General features: G+C 47.5%; 1 protein-coding gene across 1 annotated transcript in view; it reads right to left on the reverse strand.

Moving 5' to 3' along the window:
- Nucleotides 1–27,843, reverse strand: part of RLBP1 (retinaldehyde binding protein 1) — a 91,793-nt gene that overhangs the window by 43,680 nt on the left and 20,270 nt on the right. Inside the window, exon 4 of the mRNA XM_089687675.1 lies at nt 20,073–20,277. Within this exon, the coding sequence (XP_089543801.1) occupies nt 20,073–20,277 (205 nt within the window). The remainder of the gene's footprint in view (nt 1–20,072; nt 20,278–27,843) is intronic.

Genomic DNA, 27,843 nt, shown 5'->3' on the forward strand with positions numbered 1-27,843 from the left:
GGGTAGGGTAGTATTTGGGTATCAGGTCAGTTATGTAGTTTGGGGAGGCGTTGTGAATGGCTTTGTAGGTCAGAGTTAGCAGTTTGAACTTGATGCGTTGGACAATTGGGAGGCAATGAAGGGATTGGCAGAGGGGGGAGGCAGATGTGGAGCGCTTGGTGAGGTGGATGAGTCTAGCTCAGCAATGGGCAAACTACGGCCCGCGGGCCGTATACGGCCCGGCGGACCTTTTAATCCGGCCCGCGGAGCTAGGCTCCCGCAAGGCCAGTGGTCGGCAAGCCGCGGCTCTTTACAATAGATGCGGCTCTCCTGTGTGCCGGGCGCCCGCTCCCCTCCCTCCTCTCGGGCGGGCGGGCGACCTCCTCTCCTCCTCTCCCCTCCCCTCCTCTCGGATGGCCGCCCCCCCTCTAGGATGGCCGCCCCCTCCCTCCTCTCGGGCGTCAGGACTCTGCAGCTGTCAGGATGTAGGCGGGGCAGCCAGGATGTAGGCGGGGCAGCGTGACGAACTCTTCTCTCACAGTCCTCCCTGAAGACCAGAACGGCGCGGGAATACGAGAGGAACGCGCGGAGGAGCAAAGGTAAGTGAATTGACACAGGGGGGACTTACTATATGGGGGACTTACTATATGGGGAATGAATTACTATATGGGGGACTTACTATATGGGGAATGAATTACTATATGGAGGACTTACTATATGGGGAATGAATTACTATATGGGGGACTTACTATATGGGGGATGAATTACTATATGGGGGTCTTACTATATGGGGAATGAATTACTATATGGGGGACTTACTATATGGGGAATGAATTACTATATGGAGGACTTACTATATGGGGAATGAATTACTATATGGGGGACTTACTATATGGGGAATGAATTACTATATGGGGGACTTACTATATGGGGAATGAATTACTATATGGGGGACTTAATATATGGGGAATGAATTACTATATGGGGGACTTACTTTATGGGGAATGAATTACTATATGGGGGACTTACTTTATGGGGAATGAATTACTATATGGGGGACTTACTTTATGGGGAATGAATTACTATATGGGGGACTTACTATATGGGGAATGAATTACTATACGGGGGACTTACTATATGGGGAATGAATTACTATATGGGGGACTTACTATATGGGGGACTTACTATATGGGGGATGAATTACTATATGGGGGATGAATTAATATGGGGGATGAATTACTATGTGGGGGATGAATTACTATGTGGGGGATGAATTACTATGGGGGATGAATTACTATATGGGGGATGAATTACTATATGGGGGATGAATTACTATGTGGGGGATGAATTACTATGGGGGATGAATTACTATATGGGGGATGAATTACTATATGGGGGATGAATTGCTATATGGGGGACGAATTGCTATATGGGGGACGAATTGCTATATGGGGGATGAATTACTATATGGGGGATGAATTACTATGGGGGATGAATTACTATATGGGGGATTAATTACTATGCTTACTATGGGGGAATATTACTATACTTACTATGGATGACACATACACATCATTCATCTACTCTTGGTCCGGCCCCCGGGTCCAATATATGAACCCATTGCGGCCCTCAAGTCAAAAAGTTTGCCCACCCCTGGTCTAGCTGCTGAGTTTAGGATCGACTGGAGTGGGGATAGCATTTGTTTGGGTAGGCCAGTGAGGAGGGAGTTGTAATAGTCCAGGCGTGAGATGATGAGGGAGTGTACTAGTTGTTTATTAGTGTCTGGGGTGAGGAATGTACATATCTTGGAGATGTTGCACCCTCCCAGATAGGTGCTAGGTTTAGATAGATACAATGTAGTGTGTGCTTTGATAGGTAAATTTAGTTGTCACCCTGTAGACAGTGTGGATGTAATTGTTGTTAGGCAAAAGCATAACCTGCACACTGTAATCAGCTTTTGGGGAAGACCTGTACAGTATTCCTGCAGCTGCCATGAGTAGCACTACATACAGTCATGGCCGAAATTGTTGGCACCCTTGATATTTCTCCAGGAAATCATGTATTTCTCACGAAACGTATTGCATTAACACATGTTTTGCTATACACATGTTTATTCCCTTTGTGTGTATTGGGACAAAACAAAAAAAGGGAGGAAAGAAAGCAAATTCGACATAATGTCACACAAACCTCCAAAAATGGGCTGGACAAAAGTATTGGCACCCTTTCACAACTGCGGATAAATAAGAATGTTACAAGCATGTGATGCTCCTGTAAACTCACCTGGGGCAAGTAACAGGTGTGGGCAATATAGAAATCACACCTGAAAGCAGATAAAAAGGAGAGACGTTCACTTAACCTTTGCATTGTGTGTCTGTCTGTGCCACACTAAGCATGGACAACAGAAAGAGGAGACGAGAACTGTCTGAGGACCTGAGAACCAAAATTGTGGCAAAATATCAACAATCTCAAGGTTACAAGTCCATCTCCAGAGAACTAGATTTGCCTTTGTCCACAGTGCGCAACATTATCAAGAAGTTTGCAACCCATGGCACTGTAGCTAATCTCCCTGGTCGTGGACGGATGAGGAAAATTGATGAAAGATTGCAACGCAGAATAGTCCGGATGGTGGATAAGCAGCCCCAAACATGTTCCAAAGACATTCAAGCTGTCCTGCAGGCTCAGGGAGCATCAGTGTCAGCGCGAACTATCCGTCGACATTTAAATGAAATGAAACGCTATGGCAGGAGACCCAGGAGGACCCCACTGCTGACACAGAGACATAAAAAAGCAAGACTACAGTTTGCCAAAATGTACTTGAGTAAGCCAAAAGCCTTCTGGGAAAACGTCTTGTGGACAGATGAGACCAAGATAGAGCTTTTCGGTAAAGCACATCATTCTACTGTTTACCGAAAACGGAATGAGGCCTACAAAGAACAAAACACAGTACCTACGGTAAAATATGGTGGAGGTTCAATGATGTTTTGGGGTTGTTTTGCTGCCTCTGGCACTGGGTGCCTTGACTGTGTGCAAGGCATCATGAAATCTGAGGATTACCAAAGGATTTTGGGTCGCACTGTAGGGCCCAGTGTCAGAAAGCTGGGTTTGCGTCCAAGATCCTGGGTCTTCCAGCAGGACAATGACCCCAAACATACGTCAAAAAGCACTCAGAAATGGATGGCAAAGAAGCGCTGGAGAGTTCTGAAGTGGCCAGCAATGAGCCCAGATCTAAATCCCATTGAACACCTGTGGAGAGATCTTAAAATTGCTGTTGGGAAAAGGTGTCCTTCCAATAAGAGAGACCTGGAGCTGTTTGCAAAGGAAGAGTGGTCCAAAATTCCGGGTGAGAGGTGTCAGAAGCTTATTGATGGTTATAGGAAGCGACTGATTTCAGTTATGTTTTCCAAAGGGTGTGCAACCAAATATTAAGTTAAGGGTGCCAATACTTTTGTCCAGCCCATTTTTGGGGTTTTGTGTGACATTATGTCATATTTGCTTTTCTGCCTCTGTTTTATATTTGTTCCAATACATACAAAGGGAATAAACATGTGTATAGCAAAACATGTGTTAATGCAATACCTTTTTTGTGTGAAATACTTGATTTTCAGGAAAAATATCAAGGGTGCCAACAATTTCGGCCATGACTGTATATATATAAATTATTTGTCCAACACTTTTCTCCCGTGGGGGGCTCAAATCGCTTATCAGATCAGTGTTGGGGTCTTTGAAGAGAAGGATTTGTCCATTTCTTACTACAACCCTGAGTGAACAGATGTGTCTGCTTTTCCGTTTCAATCATTTTTATTGGACATATCGAGGATAATGAATCAAGTATCCATCAACCTAGTGTTTCACAGAGGTACAACGATGCAGGGGCGGACTGACCATTTGGAAACTCAGGCACTGCCCGAGGGCCGGGGTCAGTAGGGGGCCCCATTAGATGCCCCTGGTACCTTTTTCATAGGCTTTTTTGAGTTTGGGCATGGACACAGGGGCCCCACTATCCCCTATTGCTCGGGGGCCCCATGAGTTGTCAGTCCGACCCTGCAACGATGGCCCGTAATATGAATTACATACATTATGTGATGTCTTGAGCCTGCTTTTAAAAACCTCCAGGAAGGATGCTTACCAGACAATGGATGGGAGTGAGTTCCATATTGTGGGGTCTGCATGAAAGAATGCATGAGATCCAAAAAACTTGAAAATGACTCTGGAACTGGATGGATGTAATTTTCCATTCTTTGAGGAGCACCGGGTGAATGTAGCAGCATGGGTCACCACAGGCTCTCCAAGTGTTTTAGGCCTTTATAAGTAGGTCAGTTGTATAGAATATTATCCATTGGGTTGGTGGCCGTGTAGAGTGGCTGCTGCCTTCTGTATCAACTGCTAACAATGACGTTCTTTCTCAGTGGGACCATAGTATAGGAAGTTTCAGTGTTCCCATCTGGATGATACAAAAACATGGGTTATTGTTGGTATATCCATTGCTGGAATCAGATTTTTGATTCTTGTAATATTCCTGAGATGGTGGACGGAGGATGTAATTGCAGATGATAACCATTGCTTAATCCATCGGTCAGTGTCCAGGATCACGCCCAGGCTGTGCACATGGTCTGATAACATAAGGTTTGTATTCCCAAAGTTTAAATCAGCTGGAAGTGTTTGCTGCCACTTTGTTGTTAGCTTCCATCCTTCAATTTCAGGCACTTCTGTCTTGCCTAGGTTCGGTTTCTGCCAATTACAGTTCATCAGCACTTGTATGTCATGAATACACCTGTTTGTCTTGGTAACAAAGTCACAAGAGTCTAGTCTGAAGGACAGGCAGAGTTGTGTGTCACCTGTATGGCCATGGTAGCTAAGGCTATGGTGTTGGGTGATATTTTCTAGTGGAATCATGTATATGGCAAATAAGAATTGTCATGGAAACTTTCTATTTACAGGTTGAACTTTAAATGTGTCATATATTAGTGTTATTCATATGTCTCTCGTGTGGCTTAATTAAAGCTCTGAAGGCTGCAATTGGGCCATGCGCATTTACAATGTATATATTACAGTACTCAACTCAGTAATGGATGAGATGGCAGATCTGCGCTTATAGACTGGCATGTATGCCACCATGGCATTCCATGCGAATGCCGCCGGCGGTAGGCCGCGGGCCTGTATCCACATATCAGCAGCATAGTACCACATGGACTTCGTATGGCCAGGCGCCGGGCAGTGCGAACTCCGCGTGTAGGCTCATGTATATCTTACAAGCCACTACCGACCTGAACTGTATCACACAGAGTGAATTCCAACTGCAGCTTGAGAGTGTCGTGTGATCATTCCTGGGTAACGGGAGCTCCATTTTCCCCACATCTCAAGAGAGCTAAACCAGTTGGAGGCGCAGGAATCATGGAGTTTAGCTGCAGTGGCGGTAAGTGGAGGGCGTAATACGGCTGCAGCGAGATTCACACAGCTTTATGGGGGATTTCTGCGCATCCAACTGCGAGTACTCACGGTAAGGAGAAATTTGTTGAAAACGAATTTCCAAGACAGAATGGAGACACAATAGAATCCTGTGGTACCCCCAAATGAAGTGAAAGTGAAGCGAATGAGGGTACTCCTCCTGTGACCCTCTGTCATCTCTCTGACGAGAAGAGTTTAAACCAGCTGAGTGCTGTACCCTCTACACCAGTGTTCTCCAAACTGTGGCCCTTTGCTTGCTTTTATCTGGTCCTTGAACAGCAACAATTGTACACCATTCCTTCTACTGACACCAATAATGAGGCAGTATACTTTTCCCTGATATTGATAATTGGCACTATTCCTCCTTCTGCTAAGGGACTATTCCTCAGACTGACACCAACAATGGAACACCATTCTTCCCATTGACACCAATGATAGGGCACTAATCCTTCCCCTGATACCAACAATTGGCACTATTCCTCCCTGTAAAACCAATGATGAAGTATTGTATACACTTCCATTGAAGCCAAAGCATTTTCCACTCACACTGGCCACATTCTGGCCTCAAAAGAGTCTGAAGGACAGTAAACTGGCCCTTTCTTTATAGACTTTGCAAACCCATGCTCTAGACCACCGATCAGCTTTAAGTGATTCAGTAAGATGTTATGTTCACACCTGCACTGTACCAAATGCGACAGAAAGATCAAGGAGGGTAAGGATGGAGCATTCTCCCTTGTTTCTAGCCATCAATAGACCTTTCAATTGTTGGACCAGTGTTCTTTCCATACTATTTTTTTGTTAAACCAGACTGAAATCCACCAAAGATTTTTTTATTTGACAGCCAGACCTTTTCAATCACCCTACTTTAAAAGCAGAGGTTTGACATTGGTCTATATTTTCTATCAATGGCCTGATAATGGCTTCTTTAAAGTGGTAGGAAATTCGTTTCTGCTATTTTTATTTGCTGGTAATCTTATAATAAGGCTTACCTGTAGGTAAAATGAATATCTGATAAACGTGCGCCGTTTAGGAGATATTCCAGCGCGCACCAGCTGGTGACCTCACCGGCACATGCCCTCTGCAAGAATGGCATACCTGTGCCTTTCCTTCAGAGCTTTGTACAGTGCCTGGCTTAGTTTTACAGGGCTATGTACAAAGGGAATGACCCTGTTTGTTTCTTCTCCCTGCAAAGCAGGGAGAAGGAACAAACAGGTATTTAGTAAAAAGCAACACACATTACACATTGTTAGGCACACAGTAAACCCTTTGATCACCCCTAGATGTTGACCCATTCCCAGCCAGTGTCATTAGTACAGTGGCAGTGTATAGTATTATTATTATTATACAGTATTTATAAAGCGCCAATGGTTCGCTCAGCGCTGTACATTACAAAGGGGGACAGAACATGTGACAGAACAATACCAATACAATGCAAAACATGAGGGGATTGAGGGCCCTGCTCTTTCAAGCTTACAATCTAGGAGGGAGGGGATAGTGGTACAGGAGGAGATAGCTGTGGGGGATGGAGTGGTAGGAAGAGTGGAGGAGGTCGGCAGGTTAGCAGGGGGTGGGGTAGGCTTCCCTGAAGAGATGGGTTTTCAGGGTGCGCCTAAAGGAGAGGAGAGTAGGTGATAATCTGATGGGTTGGGGCAGGGAGTTCCAGAGGATGGGTGACACCCTGGAGAAGTCCTGGAGGAGGGCATGGGAGGAGGAGACCAGGGAACTAGAGAGAAGGAGGTCTTGTGAGGAGCGGAGAGTGCGTTATGGGTAGTACTTGGATATTAGGTCAGTGATGTAGTTCGGGGCAGTATGGTGGACTGCTTTGTACGTCAGTGTTAGGATTTTGAATTTGATCCGTTGCACAATCGGAAGCCAGTGGAGGGATTGGCAGAGGGGGGTGGCGGAGATGGAGCAGTTGGAAAGGTGAATGAGTCTGGCAGCCGTATTCAGGATCGACTGAAGCGGGGATAGCCAGCGGCGAGGCAGGCCAGTGAGGAGGGAGTTGCAGTAGTCGAGTCGTGATATGATGAGGGAGTGGATGAGCTGTTTAGTGGTTTCTGGGGTTAGGAACGTACATATTTTGGCGATGTTGCGGAGGTGGAGTCTGCATGAGTTTGTTAAAGATTGGACTTGGGGCTGGAAGGATAGGTTGGAGTCCAGAATGACACCAAGTACTCTGGCCTGCGGGGCAGATTTGATGGTGGCGTTGTTGGATGTGACGGAGAAGTCAATGGGGGGTGGTGTCCGGGCTGGGGGGAAGACAAGAAACTCGGTTTTGGAGAGGTTCAGTTTAAGGAAGTGGAGCGACATCCAGTCTGATATATCGCTCAGTAGGTGTGTGATTCGGGCGGAGACCGAGGGGGTGAGGTGGGGGGTTGAGAGAGAGATTTGTGTGTCGTCGGCATAGAGGTGGTAGTTGAAGCCGTGAGAGTGTATGAGTTGGCCAAGGCAGGAGGTGTAGATGGAGAAGAGAAGGGGCCCGAGGACAGAGCCTTGAGGGACCCCAACAGAGAGGGGGAGTGAGGGGGAGGTGGTAGCATTATAGGTAACGCTGAAAGAGCGTTGTGACAGGTAGGATGAGAGCCAGGAGAGAGCAGAATCTCTGAGGCCGAGGGATTACATTATCACTGTATTAGAGTCACTGGTTATGTTAGTGTCAGTGTCAGGGAATGGGAAGATCGCCGCTGCGATCGAATCTGCACATGCGTAGAATCCTGACAAAACGTACAGGCAGGCAGGCACTAGGACCCAGGCGTGCCTGTCACAAATGACGGGCTAGGCAAGCACAAGAACCCAGGAGTGCCTGTCAGGAGTCGGGTGGACTATTTAAACCCGGCTCTTGCAATGCTCAAGTGCCGTATGGTCTTATCTGTGTTCCTGAGTTCCTGTGAGTAGATTGTTTGTTGCCGAACCTGCCTGACCCTGATTTGCTGTCCGTCTCCTGCTCTGATCCCTGGCTTTGTCTGACCATTCTCCTGCTTAACCCTGTACGTTCTGACCTCCTGCTAACGAACCCGGCTTGTGACCTGTTTATCCCTTTGCCTGCTGATTTTGTACTACGCCGCCACCACTGTTACCGACCCGGCTTGCCTGACGCTGCTCCTGTTACCTCCTCACATCAGACTCTCACCTGCTATACACCTCCAACGGTGCTTCTACCACAGCTGGGTGAACCCAGGGGCCGCGACCTGGTCTCGGCCTGCTCCAAGTCCATCCCCACCATCAGGGGCCCTGGTGAACAAGCAGGTCGGAGCTTAGATTCCGCGCCTTGGGGGAATCCAGTCTGTGGAGTGCTAGAGGCTACCGCAGTGGGGTCCCTGACAGAACCATACGGCCATGTCAGAGTCTGGAGGAGGACCTTCACCCTGGGAAGAGATGTGCCAACATCTGGCGGCACTCACACAGGCAGTGAAGACCCTGGAAGAGGGATACAAGCACCTGGAGGGACAGGTCCAGAGCCTGGCCGCACCAACACCCACAACTCCAGGCCCAGTGGGTGCGCCTCCGACCATGGGTGCAGCGGGGTCTGCAGTTGGAGCAGCATTTACCATCCCCCCGCCAGAGCCAAGAGTGCCGACCCCTGAGCGGTTCAGTGGGGACCGAGGGAAGTTCAGGGCCTTCCAAAATTCCTGCCAGCTGTACTTTGACCTGCAACCCCGGACCTTCTCTTCTGAATCGGTGAAGGTAGGATTTGTCATATCCTTGCTGCAGGGGGAGCCCCAGGGATGGGCTCATCGCCTGATGGAGGCCCACCACCCACATTTAAATACTGTCACCACATTCTTTAAGGCGATGGCACAACTGTACGATGACCCGCATTGAGCCGCCTCGGCCGAAGCAGCTCTCTATTCATTACAACAGGGACGCCGGGCAGCGGAGGACTATGCCGCTGAGTTCAGGCAATGGAGTGGAGACACACAGTGGAATGATGCAGCTTTACGCCACCAGTTCCGGTTGGGACTGTCAGAACCATTGAAGGACGAGTTAGCGAGAACAGAAATTCCAGACTCCTTGGAAGGTTTAATCGATCGGGCCATACAGATCGATCGCCGACTGCGGGAAAGGAGACAGGAGAGGTCCAGCCAGGGGCAGAGAACTTCATGGATGATGCCCAGAGTACCAGTCATGCCAAGGGTCAGTGTCGGCAGTCGGAGCTCCGAACCGTCCGAGGGGGCCGAGCCTATGCAACTCGGCCTGATGCGGCCTACTCTTTCTACTGAGGAACGACAGAGGCGTCAAGCCAATAACCTGTGTCTTTACTGCGGAGCAGCGGGTCATATGGTGCGTTCCTGTCCGAAGAAAGACTGTAAGTTCTCTTCTATTCCTTTTAATATATCTGCTGTATGTGAAGGCAACCCCACTCACTTGGCTGTACCTGTGTCCTTTCAGCTTCCCGGAGGAAGCACACAGGTGATGGCTATCATTGATTCTGGGGCCTGTAGTTGCTTTGTCGATCTCGGTTTCGCTACCCAGCACCAAATACCGTTGCTCGCCAAAGAACACAGGGTGAATATTTTTCTGGCGGATGGGTCTCGGATAAAATCGGGGACGGTAGACCGGGAAACCCCTCCTATACATACCACAGTGGCGGGTTGTCACCAGGAGTTTCTCCGCTTGGACGCCATCGCGTCCCCCCTATTTCCAGTTATTCTGGGGCTCCCTTGGCTACGAGCTCACGACCCCCAAATTGACTGGAAGACCGGGTCAATCCAGTTCCACTCACGATACTGTCAGGAACATTGTCTACCTAGGGCATCACTAGATACCCCGGCCTTATTAACTGTAAGCTCCGAGGCCAAGTTAACTCAGATGGTACCTGCAGCTTACCACAAATTCCTAGACGTGTTTAGTCCACGGGGGGCAGAGGTTCTTCCCCCACATCGGGCCTATGATTGCCCCATCGATCTGCTCCCGGGCTCCGAGATTCCTTTTGGCCGCATTTTTCCCTTATCTGAGCGGGAACTAGGGGCTTTAAGAGAATATATTCATGAGAGCCTCCGGAAGGGATTTATCCGCCCTTCCACATCCCCGGCCGGGGCAGGGATTTTCTTTGTTGAAAAGAAGGACAGATCCCTAAGACCGTGTGTTGATTACAGAGACCTCAATAAGATTACTGTCAAAAACCGCTACCCCCTTCCTTTGGTCCCAGAATTATTTCAGAGATTAAGGACGGCATCCATCTTCTCCAAGTTGGACCTCAGGGGTGCCTATAACTTGGTTCGGATACGTGAGGGAGACGAGTGGAAAACAGCGTTTCGCACTCGGTTCGGACATTTTGAATGTCTTGTCATGCCTTTTGGACTATGTAATGCACCGGCCACCTTCCAGCACTTTGTCAATGACATTTTCAGGGACTTTCTGGATATCTTTGTCATTGTCTATTTGGACGATATCCTGATATTTTCCTCTTCCCTGGAAGCACATCGGGGACATGTTAAGAGTGTGCTGGAACGTCTCCGTCAGCATGGCCTTTATGCGAAAGCCGAGAAATGCTGCTTTGAACAGGAAAGCATTTCATTTCTTGGTTTAATAATCTCCACTACAGGGATCGCTATGGACCCACAAAAAATCTCAGCTATCCTGGAATGGCCTGCCCCCACGGATAAGAAGGGAGTTCAGAGATTTATTGGATTCGCCAATTTTTATAGAAAGCTCATAAAGAACTTCTCAGGCCTGGTAGCGCCCATTACCCAGCTCACCAAGGTAGGAGTTCGTTTCCAATGGACTCCAGCTGCAAAGGTAGCTTTTGACGCATTGAAAAAACTATTTACAACTGCTCCCATTCTGAGCCACCCTGACGCATCCCTACCCTACATACTAGAGGTAGACGCATCAGAAGTGGCTGTTGGAGCAGTATTGTCACAGAGGGTAGGGACCAAGGAGCTAATGCATCCAGTGGCTTTTTTCTCCAGGAAGCTATCCCCTTCTGAAAGGAACTACGATATTGGGGATAGGGAGTTATTAGCCATTAAGACAGCTCTGGAGGAATGGCGTTATCTGCTAGAGGGGGCCCTACACCCCATTCTGGTCTATACTGACCACAAAAACCTGGAGTATTTAAAAACAGCCAAACGCCTCCGTCCACGCCAGGCCAGATGGGCACTGTTTTTCGCGAGATTTAGTCTTCACATAACGTATCGTCCTGGGTCAAAGAACACTAAGCCTGATGCCCTTTCTCGGATGTTCGAGGATCCTAGGGAGACGCCCCAGCCAGACACCATCCTGCCGGCAGGTAGCTTTCTATTGCTACAGTCAGAACTACTGTCTAAATTGCAGGCGGCCTCCAACCGGGTTCCTGACCTGCCTGGGGTCTCCCTGCTGAACAAGGAGGGTCTCTTTTGGAGAGGGGAACAGGTCGTGGTACCCAAGGAGGTTCAATCCCTGGTGTTGGGGTTTTGTCATGACCATCCCCTAGCAGGACACTTCGGGATACATAAGACGTTAGAGCTGACACGACGCACATTTTGGTGGCCAAACATGGCCAAGGACTGTGAAGCATATGTGAAATCTTGCCCCGTCTGTAACCGAAACAAACCCACCAGAGACAAGGCCTGGGGCCTATTGAAACCACTGCCAATACCTGACCGACCTTGGAGTATGATCTCGTTAGATTTTATTGTTGACTTGCCACCCTCACGAGACCACACTGTGATCTTTGTGGTTGTGGACCGCCTGTCTAAAATGGCCCATTTTCTGCCACTAGCCAAGACACCATCAGCTTCCGAAACAGCCCAAGTATTTATCAAAGAGATTGTGAGGCTGCACGGAGTGCCAAAAGAGATTGTCTCGGACCGTGGAGTACAGTTTACTTCCAGATTCTGGAAAGCATTATGTGAGGGGCTGGCGATTAAGTTATCTTTCTCGTCAGCATATCACCCCCAGACAAACGGGCAGACAGAACGAACTAATCAAACGCTTGAGCAATACCTGAGATGCTATACATCTTTCCTGCAGGATGACTGGCTGACACTTCTACCAATGGCAGAATTTGCATATAACAATGCGAATCATTCTGCCACCAACCAATCCCCGTTTTTCGCTAATTATGGGTTTCACCCTACCTTCCTGCCAGACCTGGTTCCTGAGAACTCAGTCCCAGCGGCCCAGGACACCTTAGAATTCTTCACTGCCAATAACAAGCTACTACAAGAGACAATGGCTAAGGCCCAAGAGGACAGTAAAAGGTTCTGTGACAGGAGGAGAAAGGGAGAATTGGCTATACATCCTGGGGATCGGGTTTGGTTATCAACGGTCAACCTGAAACTGACTTGCCCGTCCAGAAAATTGGCACCCAAGTTTGTGGGGCCCTTCCAGGTAGAACGTAAGGTTAACGAAGTAGCGTTTAAATTGACTCTCCCTGAATCCCTCAAGATACACCCAGTCTTCCATGTATCGTTGTTGAAGCCTGTGGTTGCAGACCCCTTTTTAGACCGCAGGTCTAGACCTCCAGAAGCCATAGACATCAACGGGGAGGAGGAATTTGAGGTGGAAGCAATTTTGGATTGTAGGAGGAGGGGTGGTCAGGTACAATATTTAATTAAGTGGAAAGGCTATGGGCCGGAGGAAAACTCGTGGGAACCTGCCCAGAACGTCCATGCCCCCAGATTGATGCGGGAATTCCTACGTAACCAGCCTCAAAGGAGGAATCGGGTGGGCATCCGGAGGCTGCCCGTAAGGGGGGGGCAATGTCAGGGAATGGGAAGATCGCCGCTGCGATCGAATCTGCACATGCGTAGAATCCTGACAAAACGTACAGGCAGGCAGGCACTAGGACCCAGGCGTGCCTGTCACAAATGACGGGCTAGGCAAGCACAAGGACCCAGGAGTGCCTGTCAGGAGTCGGGTGGACTATTTAAACCCGGCTCTTGCAATGCTCAAGTGCCTATAGTCTTATCTGTGTTCCTGAGTTCCTGTGAGTAGATTGTTTGTTGCCGAACCTGCCTGACCCTGATTTGCTGTCCGTCTCCTGCTCTGATCCCTGGCTTTGTCTGACCATTCTCCTGCTTAACCCTGTACGTTCTGACCTCCTGCTAACGAACCCGGCTTGTGACCTGTTTATCCCTCTGCCTGCTGATTTTGTACTACGCCGCCACCACTGTTACCGACCCGGCTTGCCTGACGCTGCTCCTGTTACCTCCTCACATCAGACTCTCACCTGCTATTCACCTCCAACGGTGCTTCTACCACAGCTGGGTGAACCCAGGGGCCGCGACCTGGTCTCGGCCTGCTCCAAGTCCATCCCCACCATCAGGGGCCCTGGTGAACAAGCAGGTCGGAGCTTAGATTCCGCGCCTTGGGGGAATCCAGTCTGTGGAGTGCTAGAGGCTACCGCAGTGGGGTCCCTGACAGTCAGTGTACCTCCAATGCAGAGTCAGTTAGTGTCAGATTGCCCACCGCACTGTCCCACTATAAGTCTTTGATCACCACCATTACACATATAGTATAAAAAAATAATAATAATCCCAGTATATATGTAGACGCTATAACTTTCACACAAACCAATCAATATACACTTATTGGGATTTTTATTTACCAAACACATGTAGCAGAATACATTTGGCCTAAATTTATGAGGAAATTAAATGTTTCAATATTTTTTATTGGATATGTTGCCAAGGGTTCCTTGATCAATAAACAATTTCTGCCTCTTACTCCCCCCTTTCCATACTGTATTCACTTCCTCTTACATTAGTGATTTCCCCCTCAGACTGTGGCCCATCTGGAGGAGCGGTCACTGACCACCTCTCAGCTGCACTGGGCAGGGTAGGCTCTGTCAGACGGCCAGCTTGGCAACTCTGTTTTCATCCTATTCCCATCTTCACACACATCTGACTCCTCCTGTGTTCCATCCCGGTGGCGTTCCCGCTCTTGGCTCCCACTCTAGTGATGTCACTCCCAAAAACAGGACTTGGAAGTGATGTCACATTCAGCTGGCTGGGGGAAGAAGCTAACAATGGCAACCATTTTAAATAAAAGTCGTGCATCAGTGGGAAGTTAGGTAGGAGGTTCTTGAGAAAGGGGTTTTTTGATCCCCTAAATGTTGTTTTTTTCCTCCTCCTCCTCTCTCTTTTCACCAGGGTCTGGCTCAGCTTTCGTTTTTTACTCTATTCTGGATATTGTATTCCTTTATGTATTTCTGAAAATCAGCTCTTATATGCATTAAGTGTAGCTTGTTGCACTATATGCATGCATGTTCTTTGCTGTTATTCAACAATGGAATGTACATCTTTGTTGTTCGCATACTTGGTCATCTGTACCTGCTAGGTGATTGTATGTACTGCATATGCCTAATACAAACGTATTGCTATAGCAGTTTTGCTATGTGCTGTGCTTACTCTGTATTAGCCTTCACTAAATGGCGGACCGTGGTCCGGATCTGGACCTACTGACAGCCCAGTCCAGACCATCAACCCACTTTTCTTCTGTGATGGATCTTCATTAAGCTTCAGTCATTGGTTGTTAGGATTGATAGGAACCAATGACGTCACGTGTGTTCCCGGCCCCCTGCAACATGCTTCTTCTCCCAGCTCCTGCCCCCGGCTGGCTTTTATGGACTATACTGATCTGTAGTGAGACTCTGATGGGGGAATCTGATGTATGAGGACACTCTAATGGGGGAAATCTGATGCATCCTGATGGGGACACCTGATGTAAGGGGGCACCTTGATGGGGACACCTGATATGAGGGCACACTGATGGGTGGACCTCATGTATGGTGACACCTGATGTATGGGAGCACTTTGATGGGGACACCTGATGTATGGGGGCACTCTGATGGGGACACCTGATGTAAGGGAGCACTCTGATGGGGACACCTGATGTAAGGGTGCACTCTGATGGGGACACCTGATGTAAGGGTGCACTCTGATGGGGACACCTGATGTAAGGGTGCACTCTGATGGGGACACCTGATGTAAGGGTGCACTCTGATGGGGACACCTGATGTAAGGCGGCACTCTGATGGGGACACCTGATGTAAGGGTGCACTCTGATGGGGACACCTGATGTATGGGGGCACTCTGATGGGGACACCTGATGTAAGAGAGCACTCTGATGGGGACACCTGATGTATGGGGGCACTCTGATGGGGACACCTGATGTATGGGGGCACTCTGATGGGGACACCTGATGCAAAGGGGCACTCTGATGGGTACACCTGATGTAAGAGTGCACTCTGATGGGGACACCTGATGTAAGGGAGCACTCTGATGGGGACACCTGATGTAAAGGGGCACTCTGATGGGGACACCTGATGTAAGGGAGCACTCTGATGGGGACACCTGATGTAAAGGGGCACTCTGATGGGGACACCTGATGTAAGGGTGCTCACTGATATGGACACCTGATATATGGGGTCATTCTGATATGGACACCTGATGTAAGGGAGCACTCTGATTGGGACACCTGATGTAAGGGGCACACTGATAGGGACACCTGATGTATGGGGTCATTCTGATGGGCACACCTGTCGTAAGGGAGCACTCTGATGGGGACACCTGATGTAAGGGGGCACACTGATAGGGACACCTGATGTAAGGGTGCACTCTGATGGGGACAGCTGATGTAAAGGGGCACTCTGATGGGCACACCTGATATAAGGGTGCACTCTGATAGGGACACCTGATGTATGGGGTCATTCTGATGGGCACACCTTATGTAAGGGAACACTCTGATGGGGACACCTGATATAGGGGAGTACTCTGATGGGGACACCTGATGTAAAGGGGCACTCTGATGGGGACACCTGATGTAAGGGTGCACTCTGATGGGGCCACCTGATGTAAGGGTGCACTCTGATGGGGACACCTGATGTAAGGGTGCACTCTGATGGGGACACCTGATGTAAAGGGGCACTCTGATGGGGACACCTGATGTAAAGGGGCACTCTGATGGGGACACCTGATGTAAGGGTGCACACTGATATGGACACCTGATGTATGGGGTCATTCTGATGGGGACACCTGATGTAAAGGGGCACTCTGATGGGTACACCTGATGTAAGGGAGCATTCTGATGGGGACACCTGATGTAAAGGGGGACACTGATAGGGACACCTGATGTATGGGGTCATTCTGATGGGGACACCTGATGTATGGGGGCATTCTGATGGGGACACCTGATTTAAGGGAGTACTATGATAGGGACACCTGATAAAGGGGAGGGGGTACTCTGAGTAATTAAACTAAGAGGTACTCTGATGTAAGGTGGTTCTATTTTCTTTCACTTGAAAAGAGAGATTTGGACCTCAGCTGGAAGAACATTTTAGCAACCAGACCTCCTTGAATTTTAATTCATTATCCCTTCTCTATACATTAAAAACTGCTGTCAACAGAGGCCCCAAGGTATGCACAATGCTCCTCCAGCCTCCAGGCTACAGGTCGGGCACCAGGGACCCAGTCTATCAATTTCTGTACAAGTGATATTAATTCTGCCTGTGTTATGCACCAGAAAAACCACAAGCATTGCTAATGGATGAAAAGATCACAAGGCAGTTAATCTGTTTCATTAGCTAAGCCTTAGCCTATCTGTGCCGCGATCACATGCACATGGCATGACTTCATCACAACAGGAAGGGGAGTTTATCATTTACAGTGTTACAATACACTTGGATTTTACACGTTCCGCATCACATGTGGTGTGCTTGGTGTTTTTTTTTCCAGGATACACATGGATTATCTCCCCAGACCATTGCAGACAGACGACCTTTGCATTATTCCTGAAAATGTGTAACTGAGGCCCAACCAAACCTTTCCTATGGGCCAGTAAGGTTAACAATTTCACGTACACAAAATGGTTTGTTTTCCACTACATAGGATATACACGGGCAGTGCTTGTGTCATTGTCTACAAATCCAATATTGCCGAGCATTCTGACTTTCTCCACACAAAAAAAACAAAAATGACAACGCGTAGAATAAAACAGATCATTATAAACCTTCTAGACTCAGTATGTTCTCTAAAATGTCATTTTGGAGAACTGCAGCATTAAGCCGCTACCAGATGTTGTAGTTTTATGCTGGTACATTAGTGCCATCTAATGGTCATATATTTAATTATTTTAAAGGCCAAGTCCACCTTTTGCAAAAAAATAATAAATGCAACCATACTGATTAATAAAAAAAAAATTACATTTAGAATTTTTCCTTTGCATTGAAACCTGCATAGAATTGATTAGTGGATCGCAGACAATGTTCTGGTTCCTGGAGACTCTTCATCCAGCCACAGGTCTGTACCAAGGTATGGACCTTCAGTTACAGGGCTAGAGGGAGTATCAATAGACTAGAAGTGTAGTGACATCACCACACTCATGTTCCATTGAGATCATAGAGTCCATCTGCCACAGTGACAGTTGGGTCTTGTAGTCCCTCTATTTGTAGATCTCTGTACATAAATCACACAGCTGTATGGACGGAGCCACACACAGTCATCCGAAATTTGAATAATGACAGGAGGCGATGGGGACAAGAACCCCCAGGACTCTGAAATTGGAGATAGTTTAGGTGGCTAAAGATTCAGACCATGTGGTTGTAACACGATGCATGGTCAGAAAGGTGAACTTCTATATTAAGCTGTGTTCTTACAGAGAATGTCAGGAATGGACTCAGCACTGGTGGTGGGACTCACCTACCGTGTGGGCTGCAGTACCAGGGCTGACCAGCAGGTGCTCTCAGCAGCTAGAAGCTCACTCCTGCAGTCAGCCAACACCTGGGGCTGATTGCAGGAGGTGTATTTAAGGAATGACCAGGGCTGTGATCAGTGCCTTGGTGTATGTTTCCCATGAGCCCCTGTACCTGGTATCCTGTGTTCCTGCCTATCTGCCTAGTTGCTGACCCTGCTTTGATCCGGACCTCTGCTGACCGTCTATTGTTGAACCCCTGGCTTGCCTGACCATCCTTCTGCCTGATCCTCTGTACCGCGCTGCCCGTGAGTTACTGAACCCGGCTTGTGACCCTGACTATTCTCTGACTGCTCCTTCGGTACCTCACTGCCCGCACGTTGCTGACCTGGCCTGCCTGACTACGCCTGACGCTACCCAGACGATCCATCTATCCCGCACGGATCCAGTCACTACTGTCCAAACCTGCCAGCCCCTTTACATCAGGCTTTCCCCCAGTACATACCCTCGGCGGACCCCTCTACCACAGTTGGGTGCACTCAGGGGCCGCGACCTGGTCTCAGTCCTGCGCCAAGTCCATCCCCACCATCAGGGGCTTTGGTGAAAAGGCAGACTGGGGCTTAGACTCCGCGCCCTGGGGAATCCTGGTCTGTGGGTCACTAGAGATCCTGCCGGGCGGTGCCTGACAGTACCTTACGGCCCGCCTGACCATTCCACCTCTCCAGCCTTGACTACGCCTGTGTTCCTGAAGCCTGCTACTTCCCTGTGTCAGTCCACACATTTCTGGTCATACCCGGATCCCTAACAGAGAAGCCATTATTTGAATGGAAACAATTTACAGAATAACATTGATTATGACTTAGAGTTAAAACCTGGGAGTTTAGGAGGGAATGAAGTTTGTTTTTAGGTAACATGCAGAGAACGACTTAAAGAAACTCTATATCTTTGTCCATTGTGGGATAGAGTCACAAGAATCTTAATAGCCCTCTTCTCACCACACAATCAACACTCCTTGGCCACCACCCTCCCTCTCTTCTTCTCTCTGGTGGAGTAATAGGGCAAGGAGAGCGCAAAATGAAAAGTTAGAAGTGTCCTGAAACTGTGATACCATTTGAGGGGTCCTTAAAGGCACAGGCGCAGGAACCTGACCATACCTGGAAGCAATTGTCCTGGCTGACCTGATGAGACGATTATGATCTCAAATGCGTTTTGATAGCGCACTTCTGGTGAGTGCGCAATTCACTTATTTCTTATGTTTTCATCACATCACCGATTATAAGGAACTGAACTCCTAGAATTAAGATCTGATATGATCTACAAGTCTACATTTTGGATTTATTCTCACTGACTTACCTTCTAACCACTTACCTGTGGTAGAATACCACCGTTTGCACCTTAATAATATTATACTTATATTGTAGTATTGTTTGACTCATTATCCTTTACACATTCATATAACAACGATCCCCTGTATGGCTCTCTCTGCTGCAGCTGAAAGCCAACGGGAGGGAGAGGAGAAGAAGTCAGCTTTCAGCTGCTGCAGAAAGAGCTGTAGAGGGGATCGGTTCCAGTAATCGCCCCTTCGCTGTTCCTATCACCCTCCCTGCCTACATCTTAGTCACCCAAGCAGGGGCGGACTAACCATTTGGAAACTCGGGTACTGCCCGAGAGCCTGGGGTCAGTAGGGGGCCCCATGAGATGCCCCTTGTACCTTTTTCATAGGTTTTGTAGAGTTTGGGCAAGGACACAGGGGCCCCATGATCCCCTATTGAGGGCCCGGGGTCAGTAGGGGGCCCCATGAGATGCCCTTGGTACCTTTTTCATAGGCTTTTTTGAGTTTGGGCAAGGACACAGGGGCCCCATGATCCCCTATTGCCCGGGGCCCCATGAGTTGTCAGTCTGCCCCTGCACCCAACTTCCTGGGCCCCCCTGCTGGTCTGGACCACCTAAAGGAGGACTTGTGGCACCCCCCTTATCCACGACCCTGAGTTTAGTGATCACAATTCAGCTTCTCAGACGAATATTATCCTTACCTTTCAGAAGGTCATAAGCTCGGCTGATATCATATTTTCTTGCCCGTATAAATCGCAGAAAGAAAGTTTCTCCTTTCCCGGCCACCTTCTCTGCTACAGCTTTACAGAGGTCATCTCCAGAGTTGGCTTTCTCCTTTACTATTGACTGCAGCTCTTTCACTGCTGATTCTTTCTTTTCATCTGTCTCATTTAATTCATCTTTAGCCTTACATAAAGAATACATTTAAAAAAACATGAACCATACATAATAAAATCATTCTGCTCCATACTGCTACAGATGGGATCTATAGACATGTATAGCTTTGCAAACAAAACTGTTACTATTGTTTTTGGTTATTTGTGATAAAAGTTATAGAATTGTCAAAGGATGCTCCATGTAAACATTTTACACAATTCTTTCAGCAGTTATATTGTTCATGATCAGGGCAGATTAAAAATAAAGAGTTTTTTAATTTAGCCACAATATTGGCAACAATCTGGAGGTTTTGATAAAATTTGTTCATATCAGTGATTACTAGACATTGGCACGCCGGACATTTTCATTTCATTTTGGATGCGTTCGTTCATTGAAGAATTGTGTGCAATCATATTCATTATGTTGAACCGGAATTCATTTCGTATCTTAAGCATTTGCTACATATATTTGCTGGTCTGGGTGGATTAAAAAAATTTTGCAGTTTTTCCAGGAGATTGCTATATATTCTACATATTATCAAATTGGATGGATTTTAATTGGAAGGATTTGATATTATCAGACGTTAGTCCAACCGACCAAGAGAAATGGCATGAGCTGATTGGACAATATCGACTGGTGTCATGTGCATCCAAATGAACAAATGGAACGAAATTTGGATCCATTTGTTATCTGAATCCGAATTATCGCATGAATTTGAAAATTGAATTCATTTCCTCATGGGCCTGAACTATTATCACATCATGTGACAGCATCTGAATGAAACAAATTAAACAAATGCATTTGTTAATTTCCTTATGACTTTTTTCGGATTTGTTGACGTGTTTCTGTGTCCATTTGGAAATTCGGATGAAGATGAAATTTTCAACCGAAAAATGAACCAAAGCAAAATGATTTGCACTTGTCTAGTGATAAGCTATGGATTAAAGATGAATTCCAGATATGGATATTTGATACAAAGTTACACTTGTCCAGCTTGGACCAATGTAACTATGTATATTCCATACCTGGCCGATGGCCCTGAAGCTGAAAATCACCGAAGTAGACACCTCTACTCCAGTGATCGCCACTTGCTTCTGGATCCCATGGGAAGTGGCTGCCATGCTACATTCTGACCACAGGAGGTTGATAGCTCAACACAGGCTCCATTTAGAGCAGTGGTTCTCAACCTTTCTAATGCCGCAACCCCTTAATACAGTTCCTCATGTTGTGGTGACCCCCAACCATAAAATTATTTTCGTTGCTACTTCATAACTGTAATTTTGCAGTAGGAGGAATAGTGCCACATCATTGGTGTCAGTGGAAGGAGTAGTGCCCCATCACTGATGTCAGTGGGATGAATAGTGCCCCATCGTTGGTGTCAGTGGGATGAATAGTGCCCCATCGTTGGTGTCAGTGGGGGGAATAGTGCCTCATCGTTAGTGTCAGTGGGGGGAATAGTGCCCCATCGTTGGTGTCAGTGGGGGGAATAGTGCCCCATCGTTGGTGTCAGTGGGGGGAATAGTGCCCCATCGTTGGTGTCAGTGGGAGGAATAGTGCCCCATCGTTGGTGTCAGTGGGGGGAATAGTGCCCCATCGTTGGTGTCAGTGGGGGAATAGTGCCCCATCGTTGGTGTCAGTGGGGGGAATAGTGCCCCATCGTTGGTGTCAGTGGGGGGAATAGTGCCCCATCGTTGGTGTCAGTGGGGGGAATAGTGCCCCATCGTTGGTGTCAGTGGGGGGAATAGTGCCCCATCGTTGGTGTCAGTGGGGGGAATAGTGCCCCATCGTTGGTGTCAGTGGGGGGAATAGTGCCCCATCGTTGGTGTCAGTGGGGGGAATAGTGCCCCATCGTTGGTGTCAGTGGGGGGAATAGTGCCCCATCGTTGGTGTCAGTGGGGGGAATAGTGCCCCATCGTTGGTGTCAGTGGGGGGAATAGTGCCCCATCGTTGGTGTCAGTGGGGGGAATAGTGCCCCATCGTTGGTGTCAGTGGGAGGAATAGAGCCCCAACGTTGGTGTCAGTGGGGGGAATAGTGCCCCAACATTGGTGTCAGTGGGGGGAATAGTGCCCCAACATTGGTGTCAGTGGGGGGAATAGTGCCCCATCATTGGTGTCAGTGGGAGGAATAGTGCCCCATCGTTGGTGTCAGTGGGGGGAATAGTGCCCCATCGTTGGTGTCAGTGGGAGGAATAGTGCCCCATCATTGGTGTCAGTGGGAGGAATAGTGCCCCATCATTGGTGTCAGTGGGAGGAATAGTGCCCCATCATTGGTGTCAGTGGGAGGAATAGTGCCCCATCATTGGTGTCAGTGGGAGGAATAGTGCCCCATCATTGGTGTCAGTGGGAGGAATAGTGCCCCATCATTGGTGTCAGTGGGAGGAATAGTGCCCCATCATTGGTGTCAGTGGGGGGAATAGTGCCCCATCATTAATGTCAGTGGGAGGAATAGTGCCCCATCATTGGTGTCAGTGGGGGGAATAGTGCCCCATCATTGGTGTCAGTGGGAGGAATAGTGCCCCATCATTGGTGTCAGTGGGGGGAATAGTGCCCCATCATTGGTGTCAGTGGGGGGAATAGTGCCCCATCATTAATGTCAGTGGGGGGAATAGTGCCCCATCATTGGTGTCAGTGGGGGGAATAGTGCCCCATCATTGGTGTCAGTGGGGGGAATAGTGCCCCATCATTGGTGTCAGTGGGGGGAATAGAGCCCCATCATTGGTGTCAGTGGGGGGAATAGTGCCCCATCATTGGTGTCAGTGGGGGGAATAGTGCCCCATCATTGGTGTCAGTGGGGGGAATAGTGCCCCATCATTGGTGTCAGTGGGGGGAATAGTGCCCCATCATTGGTGTCAGTGGGGGGGAATAGTGCCCCATCATTGGTGTCAGTGGGGGGGAATAGTGCCCCATCATTGGTGTCAGTGGGGGGGAATAGTGCCCCATCATTGGTGTCAGTGGGGGGGAATAGTGCCCCATCATTGGTGTCAGTGGGGGGAATAGTGCCCCATCATTGGTGTCAGTGGGGGGAATAGTGCCCCATCATTGGTGTCAGTGGGGGGAATAGTGCCCCATCATTGGTGTCAGTGGGAGGAATAGTGCCCCATCATTGGTGTCAGTGGGAGGAATAGTGCCCCATCATTGATGTCAGTGTGGTGGAGGGGGAAATAGTGCCCCATCTTTGGGGTCAGGGGGGGGAATAGTGCCCCATTCTTGGTGTCAGTGGGGGGAGGAATAGTGCCCCATCGTTGGTGTCTGTGGGGGGGAGGAATAGTGCCCCATCGTTGGTGTCAGTGGGGGGGAGGAATAGTGCCCCATCATTGGTGTCAGTGCGGGGGGGGAGGAAATAGTGCCCCATCATTGGTGTCAGTGGGAGAAATAGTGCCCCATTGTTGGTATTAGTCACACAAATGATGGGGCACTATTCCTCCCACTGACACCAATGATACTTACCTTGCTGACCCCTGCTCCAGCCTGGGCTCGCTCTCTCACTTACCTGTCAGCTGTCTTCCTTCTCTGGCCGCTCTCCTCTTCACTTACTCCGGCAGTTCCCTCGATCTTCTTAGATCTACGCGCGCTGCCGCTCGGCTCCTCCTCTCCAAGCTCCACCTCCTCGCCGGTGATTGGCCGCCTGTGTGCCTCTCCTGAGCTACAGTTCCGGTGGCCAATCAGGGGCGAGGAGGCGGAGTTGTTGAGGGATCCCGGAGGTGTGGCCAGGTGACAGGGCAGCGTGTCATCCCGCCCACACATCGACTGAGTCAGAGGAGCGGTGTCTCGGTTCCTAAGACCATCGGAAATATGTGTTTTCCGATGGTCTTAGGCGACCCCTGGGAAATGGTCGTTCGACCCCCAAAGGGGTCGCGACCCCCAGGTTGAGAACCGCTGATTTAGAGAATGCTTTGCATTTCCTGAATGAATGTATAGCATTCTCTGATTGAACGAGGTGGAAAGAGTGACATCACCGTCCTGTCACCTTAACCACTTCCTGTCCGGACACTTTTACCCCCTTCCTGTCCAGGGCAATTTTCAGCTTTCAGCACTATCACACTTTGAATGACAATTGCACGGTCATGCAATACTGTACCCATATGAATTTTTTACCATTTTTTTGAGACAGATAAAGCATTATTTTGGTGGTATTTATTCACCGCTGGGATTTTTATTTTTTTTGCTATGTAAATGAAAATGTCCAAAAATTTTGAAAAAAAGTGTTTTTCTTATAAAATTTTGCAAATAAATAATCTTTCATCATAAATCTTGACCAAAATGTATTCCGTTATATTTTTAGAAAAAAATAAATAAGCCAAATTAGTTCATAACCAAAAATTATAATTTTTAAACATTTTTTTTACATTTTCATTTTATTTTTTTATATTATTATTGTGGGTTTTTTTTTTTTTTTTTTACATACTGTCAAACTAGCAGTACAGTGTCACCATGGTGACACTGTACTACTTGTGGGGGGTGATGAAGATTTTTTTTTTTTTTTTTTGTACAGTGATTGCTTTTACACCCATATAGGATGTAAAAGCAATCATTTCTCTTTCTCTCTGTCTGCATTCTTACAGCCATTGAGAAATACTGAGTGAGCTGTGATTGGTCACACCTTGTCACATGATACATGGCTGTTGTGAATAGCCTTGTACCATGTGACCTCTGTGATCATTCACAGATTTCACACGTAGTAAGCAATGATGTCACAAGTGACATCTTGCTTACTACTTTGCATGTGATCACTGATTGGCCAATCAGTGATCACATGATCGGGACCGAGGTCCCGTCCGACGATCGGTGTTTCACTGTGTCCGCAGGACACAGCGGGCACCGGATTGCGGTGCTGCGCACTCCCAGGGAGCGCGCACAGCTAGAAAAGGCGGGTGCCGTTTATGAATGGCAACCCGCCCCTAGAGTGCCACTGCCCTGCCGTTTATGAACAGCAGGCGGACTGCAAGTGGTTAAATCCAAACTCCGAAATTTGTAACAAAAAAAAAAACTACCTATGCAGTTGGGCCCTGCCACACTGCAAGGGTTAAATACTCATTAAAGTGGTGGTGAAGGCTGAAGGTTTTTTATCTTCATTCTGTGCATGAAGCTAAAAAATCTTCTGTGTGCTGCTCCCCTCACAGCCCCCCCCCCCAATACTTACCTGAGCCCCATCTTGATCCAGCAATGTGCACAGGAGCCTCGCTAGTCCTAGGTCTCTTGCTCCTCATTGGCTGAGACACAGCATCAGGAGCCATTGGCTCCCAAAGCTCAAAGCTGTCAATCACAGCCAGTTGGTGGAGAAAGTTGGGGGCAGGGCTGACCCCAGCTCCATGTGTCTTATGGATGCATAGAGCAGAGCTTGGGAACGAGCAAGCATGAGTGTCCCCATAGCAAGCGGCTTGTTATGGAGGGCACTGGTCAAGAGGGATGACCTAAGGAGAAGAAGATTGGGGATGCTCTGTGCAAAGCCTTTGCACAGAGAAGGTAAATTTAATGTTTGTTATTTTTTTTTTTTAAATGAACCTTTAGAATCATTTTAATGCAGGCCATAGATGTGTTTAAAATCTCCCGATTTTTCTTCCGATAAACGAAATATCAGTAGATCTGAAAGCCAAAGTGACCACCAATTATTACGAAAATCGGCGGATAAAGTCTCGAAAATTGTAACCTCTAACTGGAAATGATGTGATTTTGTGACCTTTGCGGCCCTCCCTCTCTACGTTACCTGACGGAAGTAGACATCAGCAACGTGTCGTTCGTACTTGAGGGTATTGTATAATGTATGTGACGACTACAATGTGATTGCACACATTGTGGATGCTGTTTATTATGTCTTCTTTATTGAAGATCTGTACCATTAAACAATATTTGTCTATAAATATATTTATACAATGTACACTTCACATTTTATATTGTAAAAAAAACAGTAATATTTTTATTAACATAATAGATGATTAACCTCCTCGGCGGTATGATTCTTTCCGATTTTTTGTGCTGAAAGCGGTACCATTTTTTTGCATGGAAATATGTAGTTTTTATTGTAGGCTGTAATTTTTAGGAATAACTCACTGAAATCTGTACGAACAAGAGTCTAGTAAACATCCCGGGTAGGATAAAATTTGAAACACAAAATCATAAATTCTAATTTAATAAATAATCATAAAAAATAATAATATAATAATAATACATTTAATTCAATAATATAATCAAACCAAAAACAATGAAATTTGAAATACAGAGGCAAATTCGCACATCGCTGAGCAAAGTCGCAAAATTGTTTTCAGTGTCTGATGACGAATTTCCCCACAAATCATTTCAATCACTCAATTCTGCAAGTGGTTCTGATTTACTATCGCTGTTCTAAAACCGCTTTTGACGTAAAGGGACGCTCTTTGTACGCCATGGACTTTTCTAAGTTTCCAGGCAGAAAGAACAGTCAAAATGCAGGCAGGGCGCAGGACAAAGCAGTAGAGACAAAATGTATGTGAAATGCATTGAATCAAGCAATGACAGCAAAAATGACATTTTTAAAAATTTCAAATTTCCTGCCGGTTCCGGCGCCCGTACGTTCTGACGTCACAGGGACCGGAACACAGAAGCCGGATGCCGGCATCGGCCGGAGGAGATGGCCGGGGACGCTGCAGGGGACACATCACGGGAGCGAAGGACAAGGTAAGTGCTGCAGGGACCCCCTGAGCAACGCCGCATGGTAAGCCTGAGTGTAGCTCGGGGTTACCGCTCTTGGTATTGAAATTTTACCCCGAGCAACACTAGGGAATACCGCTAAGGAGGTTAAAAAACAACTGCTTTGGATAATGACAAAATGTGTCAATAAAGCTATGCTGCTTTAAAAGTATATGACTGTTATTTTTTGTGTATATATATAAAGTTTAATAGATGTTGATAATGAACATAAATTCATTAATTTGTGGGGTACTACAGCACAGTGCAATAAACATAGAGGATCCATGTTCTTCTGTACATCACACACAAAGCTAATGAAGAAGTATGCTAGAACGTTTGACCTTAAAAAAATAAATTTCATTCGTGAGAAACTTCTTTTCTTTCCAGGTCACCGCACATGCGCATATATTTATCGTTTGGAAAATCGTTCGGTTTGACCATCAATGAGATGAAAATCGGTCGTTTAACAAAAATTTTCCAGCATGACCGATAATCCAAAAGAGCAAAAAACACGAAAAACGGACGACGAAATGACCCGTACACGGCACGAATATCTGACGATTTTAATGTCGGCCGAAAAATCTTCAGATTTCAACCCCATCTATGGCCTGCATTAGTCTAGGCATAGAGGAATAGGGTGTGATACTAATCTTACTCTTTGCTTTGGCTCTCAGCTCTTCTCCCTGATCCTTGGGGTTTGTGTGAGAGTCCTCGCCATCCGCACATACAATGCAAGACCATGTTAGCATGGGACCTCAGGCTGCAGTGCTGAAGAGAAGAGGCTTTGTTAGCCGGCCATACAGGATGGAGGAATCCTGCCAGAGGGAAGTATTACACCTTATTCATCTATGATTAGGCAAAAATGTAACCCTTGCAGTGCGGCGGGACAAATGTATGTTTTCTGTCTGGAGCAGGGGCGGACTGACAACTCAT

Source organism: Staurois parvus, unplaced genomic scaffold (assembly GCF_062004578.1).
Source record: "Staurois parvus isolate SC_StPar_1 unplaced genomic scaffold, SC_StPar_1.0 ptg000432l, whole genome shotgun sequence".
Taxonomy (NCBI): Eukaryota; Metazoa; Chordata; class Amphibia; order Anura; family Ranidae; genus Staurois; species Staurois parvus.